Genomic DNA, 10,445 nt, shown 5'->3' with positions numbered 1-10,445 from the left:
TCAAGTCATTTATACCTTTACCATGAATAAATCTATTTCTACAAAAAATTTCAATCATCGAATCATGCAAATTTATCACAAAATGTTCGTTAAAATATTTCCATATTAGTCACCAAATACTATAGTTAAAACAATTATAGAATCTTGTAGTCATTATATACAGTGTTTTTCTTTATTTTTGTACGTGAATAGTGTTTTGTGTAGGTAATCTTCCCTTGCTTCCGAAAACAACGCATAGTCCTTTTTAGCTTGATTGGATTGCAATTTTTAGAAGTTTTTGTAGGAAAATGTACCGTAGTAATTTAATGTATGTGAGGTAAAAGAGTGATTGAAAAATGTGTTCACAAAAAATATAAATTTTTTTTTGTAAAAAATCATAATCCAAAATTTTTTCTTTTCTTTTTTTCCCATGTCTCTACTTCAAACATCATCCTTTTTTGCATCCAATAAGGCTTATATGCTCAAGAAATTTTTAAGGCTTAAAAGGAACCATGGAGAAGATTTTAGTATCATTTTAGACAGAATTCTATAATACATAAAGGGCATAGTATAGTTTATGGTGGCATGTATGATGAAAATTGAAAACAAACAGTATCCACACAAAAAAAAAAAAACAAAAAAAAAAAGCCCCGTACCAACCCAAAATAGGGGGACCCAAAAACAGGATTTTGCCTAAAAAGGAAATATTAGACGGCCAAATCTAATTATCCAAGAAAGCAAGAAAATCCAAAATTAAATTCTTGAAAAAAGGGCCAAATCTAAATTCTAAAGTCCCGGCATTGAACTCTCTCGGCAGCTCCCCATTTCTTCTTTCTTCTTCTTCGCTTCTTTCACACTCTTAGAGTCTTCAAACACAAAAATACACACTCTGATTTCACACAGTTAAACCTTCTACATACACGGATTCCCAACTCTACTTTCTCCTACATACAGATATATATATGTTATGTATATTCGGCGTCGTTTAGCTCATCTCGATCCAGCTTCGGTTTTCGCGATTCCGCTCAGAACTCAGAATTTCAATTTCTTAAACCCTAATTTGCCCTTTTTTCCTTCTATTCATGCTTGCCATTGCCTAATACAATAATTTTGAAATTGGTTACCTCCAAAGTTTGCTGGTATATTACCGATTCCTTTTTTTGTTTTTGCTTAATTCAAGTTATTAATTTTGTTTTATGAAATTGATTATTTTTGCTTATTCTGATTAATTTTTGTTAATTTTTTTGGCAGATTGTTTGTTGGCTCTTTGGAGTAATTTTGGGGGGAGATGAAATCGAAGATAAAATGGGCGGCATTGGGAGGGCTAGTGTTATCATTTGTATCTTTGTTAGTGCATTTATTTCTTGCAAAGTCGAGTGCGAACATTGTTCATTACGCTGGAATTCCATTCATGACTAAAAGTTGGAGTCAATTCATTCCTGCTGAAGATGTTAAGGTAAATTAGGGATAAGAGGTTACTTGAGCATCTGAATATGACTGTATTTTTGATGGTGTTGTGTTGTTTTGAATAATTGGTAATAGGTTCCGGTGAATAAGAAGTTGTGGGGAAAGGTCAAGGCATTGGAAGGATTGCATCCATATGCGAAACCAAGAAGTGCATATCCTGGTAATGTGCGTCATAAATGCGGAGATTTTACTTTGTGAAATTTTAATTTTAATTATTAGTTAGGGTATAACTAGTTATTAGTTAGTTCAGCATCATTAACTTGTTTGCAAACATTCATTTTGGTAGTTTATTCCGCTTGTCTGTGCTTAGAAATGATCAATATCTAAGGTTTTTCTCAAGCAAAAGATAGGTTAAGAAAGCTGTATTTTAGAACGAGCTATAATCTTCAATGAAAACTACTCTCTTATATTATGGTGGCACTTCTGATTTTGTGTTTATATTTTGCATTTCGGTCTTCATTCTTCTGAATAAGTTTTGTGTTACTATCAACCCTTTTTCCACAAAACTTAGGATTTATCCTGAAAATTTCAAGTTTTGGTCCATATTCTGTTATTGCTTGCTTCCAGACATCTAAAGGTAGGTGTTTGCGCATTTACAATAGGAAAGTCAAAGGTGACAAAAAATGTGGCAATGCCTGTTAACATTTCACCTTGATTAATGGTAATGTCATACTGGACATCCTGTATTGTATCATCACCTGATGTTGCTTCCTTTATTTTGAGTTGTACTATTGTTGCCTCCATTTGACATCATTTTCTTTATTGTCTCAGTTCCAATCACACAGAACAATGGCTTCATTTATGCAAAAATCTTTGGGGGCTTTGAGAAGATCAGGAATTCAGTATGCTTAAATATTCCTCTTCTATTGGTTTGCATTTTCTTGTGCCTTTTTTCCCCTCGTTTCTTACCCTCACAAAGCTTGTAACCGTTGAGAAACATTTTAGATTTGTGACCTGGTCGCTGTTGCAAGACTTCTAAATGCTACCCTTGTTATCCCTGAGATTCAACAAAGTATTCGCTCAAAAGGAATCAGGTTGTTATTGTTTTTGAGCGAATAAAAACTAGAGTTATCTGCATGCTTGAGTGAATTTTAAAACTGTTATCTGCAAGTTGCAGTTCCAACTTCAAAAGCTTTTCATATATCTACAATGAGGAGCAGTTCATTGCAGCTCTAGCAACTGATGTAATCATTGTGAAGGATCTTCCCCCAAATCACAAGGATGCCAGAAAGCAGAAGCAATTTCCAACTTTCAGACCCCAACATTCAGCTCCTCCAAGCTTTTACCTGACCAATGTTTTACCCAAACTAAAGAAAGCTAAGGTCGTTGGGCTCATAGTTACTGATGGAGGATGCCTACAGGTCTCTCTCTCTCTCTCTCTCTCTATCTCTATCTCTCTCTTTAGTCCAATTAGACAATTGGTGGTGTTCAAGTGTAATTAGAGTTCCAACTATTCCTTTATGAACTCAATTATTGAACAGATTTTTTCTAACTGAATGTATTATGCATGCAACTTGGGTTGTGTCTAATAAAATTTTGAAAAGAAATAACTATGGGATTAAAGATATTACCTTAATTTGCTGTTATGCTAATAAATCCAATAGACTGCTGCTTCTAGACCAAAACTGAGAGTGGAAAGCCATTTTCCTGTTTGCTTCTGGCAAGCTTTCATTTTTTTTTCCTCTGTGCCTTTCGTTAAGCTTATAAATCTGGTTCTGAAGAGTGATCCTCGATTAGCCCATTTGGGCTCATATGTCAAGTCTGATCTTCAACGTGACATCATCCAAACTTCTTTCATGGGAATTTGTAGTTACACTGGCCTAACGAAAATCTCAGCAGTGCTTAGGTCCAACTATCTAAAATTCAGGACAGTCAGAGTCCAATTCAAGTTAAAATGTTATTGCTGTGCTGTAGGTAATGCCATAAAACATTCATATGCTTTTTAGCTGTGTGATTTGATTTTCAGATGTTAATGTTGAGGTATAATTATACTGATTTTCCTTGAGATATCATAATGGTTGAAATATCCATGGCCTTGAATTTTCTAAAGCTAAGGAAACTTGCCTACCAGTTTCATATCAAGTGCAACATGGTCAATTGTATTTAACTAACTGGAGTGTTTTAAAAACTACAGAAGGGAAGGCTGGACTATGTAAAATGTTGGCTAGATATTTCTTGTAAAAACGCTAGCCCGGGCCAGTTCATAATGAGAATATTTTAATCTTTGGTACTCTTCTTAATTGATATAAGTTCTTAAATTTTTTTGAACGTTGGTTTTGAAAACTGGGTCCTTATGTGGCCCTTGTTTTACGGAAGAATGTAGGATTACTAATATCAGCTTTTGTTTCTTCTTTGCTTTTCTTTAAGGTTGTTCAGTGAGTTGAAATACTTGCTCACCAGAGTGTTGTATAGCTCATACATGGTAGAGTAACATGAATTTTGCAGAATGTTAGATCATTATTTTCGTAGTTGCACCTTCTCAAATTTGTGAACTTTGTGGATGGTATTAAAGGCTTGGAACCTTCTGAAAATAGTTCACACTAGAACTTCTAATGTGCGTATCAAATGCGAAATAGTTGTGCAAGAAAACTAAAAGGACCTTTACAATAACAGCACTAGACTACTAGGATAGATGAAGAGAAATCATAAGAGTTTGAAGGGGATTAGCTTCTAGGCTACAAAATAGCCCAAGGGAGCTGATACAAGTTTAGGTAGTGAACTGATATCAAAACTGCGTGACTGCAGTCAATAAGATGAGTATGGGGATCCAAACATATTGTTGTCTTAAGAGTGACAAAAACAGAGAGACTCTTAATAAGGCACCTGCCTAGAAGATGTGCACCAGCTGTGCAGAACAGTTAATAATGCTACTGCATGCTTAGCAGCAAATAATAACAAATAATATACTAATGAAAACAAATTAAGATCTAAAATGCTCCAGCATCAGAAAGGAACCCTGAAGAGAATATATAGTTTATTCTTATAACTTTCTTGAATGTGCAGAAAAGACATAAATGTCATATTTACCATTACCTAATTTGCAGTTTAACATTAGAATTTATTTTGCAGTTCTGTGATCTTTTAGTTATATCTGGAACATAATAAAAAAGGTGTGAAAGTAGTGTCTGAAGTGGTTCCTCCTTGATTTATATGTATTTGCTTAACCTTGTATTTGTCATGTGGTGTACTTTTTCATCATCTCAAATGTAAGGATATATTCATGCATCATCTGAACATTAACTGTAATTTACATATGCAAAGTTCACTAATTGCCCTAACTGGCCAAAGGTGTTTACTTTGTCACTACTTGCAGTCCATTCTTCCTAATAGCCTGGGTGAATACCAGAGGCTGAGATGTCGTGTTGCTTTTCATGCTCTTCAGTTCCGCTCAGAAATTGTTGCACTTGGGCGCCTGATGGTACAAAGGTATCAAACCCTTCTAACTAGTTTTGTGGAGAAATTGGGTTTGGTTGCAATTGTCAGTGATTGTATTCCAAGGATTATGAGATTTCAATAATAATTGTTGAAGCTTTTTTTTTTTGGTTACATTATTATTCTATATTTTTTTTGGGAACAGTAACATGTAAACCCAAATATCTAGTCCATGCTGTAGACTGTGGTTGTTTTTTGTTTTGCTTGCTCTTTGTTGGGATAGAATATTTATCATGCTCCAAAATTGAGGGTTTGAGTTGAGTTCGCTGAATTACCAATCATTGAAGTTGAATACATATCATACTAGGTACTCATGTCATGGTCTTAGTGGCTTCAAATTTAAAATTAAATGTGTTCCAAACCTTAGAGAGAGATTTGGAACTATCTTGTTTATATATTGCTAAAACATTCCTCAACACTAACAGACCTTTTCTCATTAACTTGATTTTTTTAACATGTCAAAATGTTTTAGCCACAGATATCCTATTTGTGATAAACATGAATTTCGTCAGTCCAAGTCTTGTTCATGTAGTACAAAATTTTTCCTAATATAAGAATTGTTCGTTTGAGGTGGCTGGACATTAGTGCTTTGCAATGCTCTTAAGCTCTTGAGGAATTCTTTATGTGCAGGTTACGCTATCCAGGTCATCCTTACCTTTCTTATCACCCTGGGCTTATAAGAGATACCCTAGCATATCATGGATGTGCTGAACTCTTTCAGGTCCTTTATAAATCTCCTTTCCTTTGTTTTCCATGTTCTTGTTTCTGATTGCTGTAATTTGACTCCTGTTGATGACAGCGATGGATGATGGATCAAGATGCTTAATGTGATGTGTAGGATAATCCAAGGGTGTTCCTCGAATTTTTGTTGTTTATTAATCAAGCATGGATATATTGTCCTGCTTGACAGTTAGATCTTGAAGTGTCTTCCAAATATTGCTGCAGTTCAGATTTTATGCTTTCCTTCAATGTTTTGAGTTAACTTTTTATGTTCATTTGTGGTATAGGACATTCATTCTGAGCTGATACAGTATCGGCGGAAGCAGTTAATCAAACAGGGGATTGTTAATCAAGAATTAAGTGTTGATTCATATGCTCAAAAAGCAAATGGCTCATGCCCACTTATGCCAGAAGAGGTACAGGCAGCTATTTCATATGGTTTATTTTGTCCTTGTTTGTCACTGTTTTTCTTTCTATGACTTAACATATATCTGATTTCAAGCATTCTTTTCCAATACATTTGCTGAAGCACCAATTGACGACTTTTTGATACCACGTCGTTTGATTATCTGCCCCTAAAATTGACTGCCTATTGATGTCCTAAGAACATCTTTAAGTGTCCAAATTGAACTTGGCACTCCTCTCCCAGGAAATTCCTCACATTATTTGACATTAGTTTTTTTTATTTTTTTCAAGAATGTTTTACCTTATCTAAACAAAGCTATCTCTAACAATCAAAATTTTCATGTTAGAACTGTTAACTATAATTTTACAATGAGTAATGTACTGAATGACTTGGGGTGAATCTAGTAATTGGGCTTTAATTACCTGTGGCCAAAAGGGTTTTTTTTTTTGGGGGGGGGGGGAGGGGGGTGGTAGTGGGGGAAGGGAAGAAAGATATGACAAGGTGACTAGTACATAAACCAAAGGAAAGAGAAGAAAGCTAGAGGAATTGTCCATGCTTGCCCATTGTTACCAAAGTTCCTCCAGAATAGAGGAATAGAGCATCAGTTTAAAGACAAATAGGAAGTCCTAAATCTCTATTTGCAAGAAGGCGAACAAGACTTGGAAAAGGACTCTGCATAGTCTGCACTTTTTTGACTTGTGTATCACGTGCATCTATTACATCTCAAATGACGCAATTCCTTGCGGTCATTGATACTTCCAATGGCTGAATTTGTGGTTCAACACCAATCGAAATATTGGTTTAAAGAACTGATGATTTATTATTCTTGAAGTAGACTAAGTCAGTTTAGACCTGCAGGACATGTAGATTGGAAAAAGGAAGAAGTATATATTCAGTTATCATGGTCTGATGCTAATTTAATCAAGTTTCGGATATATTATTAGACTTTTGTATTTTTTGCACCTGTCTGTAAACTTTGGTATGTGTCTTTTCTTTGATTACACGTAAAACTCCCTTTTTGCCTTTCTTAAAGATTACTTGCAAGCAACAAATACATTTTGTCCTTCAAGGATATTTTTTATTCTCCTGGTTTCCCTCAATGTTTCTTCCTCTATTTGTTATGAAATGAATGGGACACTTGTTGAGTGGACTCTGAAACACCTTCAAGCATTGTTCTAGAACACACAAGTCTTATGGACTCTGCTTCTTTCAAACCCTTTTGTTTCCACCACTGGGCTTTGGAAATGAAAATCTTAAAATGAAGAAAAATAAAGAAAAGCAAGTAACATCTTTTATTACTAGTAACTAGTGGTAGAAATTGTATTGTCGACAAAGTCCATTAATAGATCAAGGTTTGAGGAAAATGAGGGAGGACTGAGACAAAGTCTTAAAATAAATGAAGACCAAATTTATTTGTTGTTTTGGGGAGGGGGGTTGGCGGTCAATCATTTTTTCCTAATTTTCTTGTATATAATGGTGGCAGAACTTATTCTTCTAGCCTTTGTAGGTAGGGCTTCTGCTTCGAGCAATGGGCTATCCTCCAACAACTACGATCTATCTGGCCGGTTCTGAAACCTTTGGTGGTCAAAGGGTTTTGATTCCTTTACATGCGATGTATACCTACTTGGTGGATCGGACCTCTTTGTGCAGCAAACAAGAGCTGGATGATTTAATTGGCCCAGAAACCCCACTTCCTCCAGATCCACTTGAAGCTTTACCTGCAAAAAGTGTTAGGCAACAAAAAGAGGAATGGGAAAAGGCTGGTCCTCGCCCCAGGCCGCTTCCCCCCCCTCCTGATCGACCAATTTATCGGCACGAGAAAGAAGGTTGGTATGGCTGGGTTGCTGAAAATGATACAGAGCCAAACCCTTCGCCTTCTGATTTAAGGGAGCAGGCACATCGATTGTTATGGGATGCTCTTGATTACATTGTTTCAGTGGAAGCTGACGCATTTTTTCCTGGCTTTGACAATGATGGTAGTCAATGGCCTGATTTCTCTGGCTTGGTCATGGGACACCGGCTCTATGAGATGGCTTCTTCAAGAACGTTTCGACCAAACAGGTAAAACGTGCTATAGACTTCAGATCATCCTAGTAGATAATGAATTTTTGGACATTTCATGAAATTCTTTGAAGTCGTAATAATGCCTTTTTTCTCTGCATATGGTTCTTTCTTCAACTTAAATAGTGTGATATTTTGATCATTCTTGTGTTAAAAGTATTTTTATCAGGTATTGGATTGTCCTTGCTTTTAAAATTTGGGTGTGGTTTCCATTTCAGTATCATTTTGTGAGTTCATTAGGGATTTAAAAAATGCTGGAGGTTTAGTTTTCTAGCATGAAGGAACTTGTCCAGCTATTAAAGTACATGACACTTGCAATTGGCTGCATAATTACCTCTTTGGGGTTGAGAGGTGAATTACTAATTATATGGATTAAGATTTGAAACAAAAACTTCTATCGCTCGGTAACATTGGCTTATCACTGACGTGAATAGAGGCTGATGCTTTATTTTGTAATGTCAAAAGCTGGATTCAAATTTGTCATTATTTCTTTGTTTCGGTTTTTTATGGTGTGCTTGCCCGAGCAGGACATATCTTGCTGAACTCTTCAACAGTACTAGTGCTCATCTTTACTATCCGCCACATAATTGGACTCTTGCTGTCAAAGCCCATCTTAACAAAAGCCTTGCTGAGGAGGGCCTTAATCAGGAACTTCATCTAGCAAAGCCAAAGACGTTTCTATCCCACCCGATCCCAGAATGTTCTTGTACGACTCTCAGGACACCAGAGGTTCTGCAGTCTGGGAAGGATAGCAGCCTCCATCTGCTCTACGAAGGGCAGGATGAATGTCCAAAGTGGATGGAGCAAAGTCTTGCAAAATCAGTTGTGCTAGAGGGTAATGGTGAAGAGTTTGAATCACAAGAAGATGAGGTAGATTCAGAGGGGCAGCCGGAGTCGGAAGGAAATGACCAAAGTAATGCAATTCCATCCTGGGAACAGGGCGAGGATATGGACCCTGACGATTAGGAATACTTGTACAGATAGAACCTGATTGTCGCCGTACATCCCTTGCTCCTCCTGCTTTCTACATTTGCCATTGAATCTTGACAATCAATTGATGCAGGCACAATAGCACAGAGCACTAGCAAACTTTTCTCCGGCTCCAGAGAAAACATTATAGACAGAAACATAGAAGATCGCACGTGAAATTTTGTGGACATGCTTCTTGGATTGGAGTGTTTGCAATCCTATTGCTGGTAGCAATTGAGGGTAATACCTTGAGAATATTCAAAATGCTTCAGCAAGGTTTTTGTGGCCAGGGAGCTGGACCGGCTGCGGAATGAGGATTTTTTTTTTCCTTTCTGTTTTTTCCTTTTTTTTTTTTTCACAGAAATCAGCTGTATACTTTTCCAGTTCTTTTAGAGCGATGACACTTGGAAGCATGAGATACGCCAGAGGCAACCGTGCTCTAACGTGATTGTTTCTTTAGTGAAATTTTGCTTCTCTCCGATCCCTGTATGACTGCTGTTTTTATGCCTCGGATTGTTAGCTTTGCACCTAAAGTTCCATTTTGCCCTTTCCTGTCCACTGTAATTTTTCCTTTGGAAAAGAAAATTGAGCCTGATTAACCCAATTATAAGGAATATTTGCTATACCGCCGGGCTAGTGACAATTTAGGACTTACCAAGGTAATGTTAACGAGCAATTTTCGTTTTACAATAAATAATTACATCTTCAAGTATAACAAGAAAATGAATAAATTTATACAATTCCTATAATTTTTGTATACAAAGAACAAAAATTCTCAAACGGTGAGACCTACAATTTACTGTTTGACTGTATCCTTGTTTAACTAAGTTAATACAGTTGAATCATATTCTGACTCCGGATATTTGCTAAGCAACTAAAAGCATGTATATTTGCTTTTCTGTCGTGAGTGCAAGATCTCGGATCAACTTCACCGAGGTACCAACTCGGCAGCGTTCTCGTGTGCGCTCTGAATTGTTTGGATAGAGTATTATTTAAAATATTATTTAGAATAATTATTGTAACACTTTTTGTGATGTGATGTATGTGCGACAAAAAGATGAATTGATAATATAAAAAGGTGAATTGAGAAATGTGTTTATGATGCAAGCGAAATATTATTTGGAATAATTTGATATCCAAAATGGCTCTTTTTTTCCCCTTGTAAGTTATTCCATCTTATAAAATATCAGATCCAAGATCAACCCATGATTCAGAGACCATAAATTTTCGGTACCCGAATGTGATATGATTCTCAAAATGGCAATCATCCACGAGGACCACAAGTTTGAGGTTTTACAAATTGAGGATCTTCTGGAGTTCCACCATGATTTGAAGAACTACAATAGAAATTAATTACAAAATGGAGTTTATTTTCCTTTCCTTTACTTTATTATTCATTCCTTTATTTTAC

At 36.1% G+C, this 10,445-nt stretch overlaps 1 protein-coding gene across 1 annotated transcript; it reads left to right on the top strand.

Annotated features, from left to right (window-relative positions):
- Nucleotides 1-774: 774 nt before the first annotated feature.
- LOC113714181 (protein EMBRYO SAC DEVELOPMENT ARREST 30-like) lies at nucleotides 775-9,513 on the top strand. Its single transcript, XM_072069122.1, has 11 exons — nucleotides 775-1,118; nucleotides 1,231-1,435; nucleotides 1,522-1,606; nucleotides 2,218-2,288; nucleotides 2,392-2,480; nucleotides 2,564-2,807; nucleotides 4,760-4,872; nucleotides 5,509-5,599; nucleotides 5,886-6,014; nucleotides 7,512-8,065; nucleotides 8,593-9,513. The coding sequence occupies exons 2-11, from the start codon at nucleotides 1,268-1,270 to the stop codon at nucleotides 9,029-9,031; spliced, it is 1,983 nt and encodes a 660-aa protein (XP_071925223.1). The 5' UTR covers nucleotides 775-1,118; nucleotides 1,231-1,267; the 3' UTR covers nucleotides 9,032-9,513.
- The last annotated feature ends 932 nt before the right edge of the window (nucleotides 9,514-10,445 follow it).

Source organism: Coffea arabica, chromosome 10c, assembly GCF_036785885.1.
Source record: "Coffea arabica cultivar ET-39 chromosome 10c, Coffea Arabica ET-39 HiFi, whole genome shotgun sequence".
NCBI lineage: Eukaryota > Viridiplantae > Streptophyta > Magnoliopsida > Gentianales > Rubiaceae > Coffea > Coffea arabica.
The sequence above is the reverse complement of the archived record's forward strand: the minus strand, read 5'-3'. Positions and strand labels throughout refer to the sequence as shown.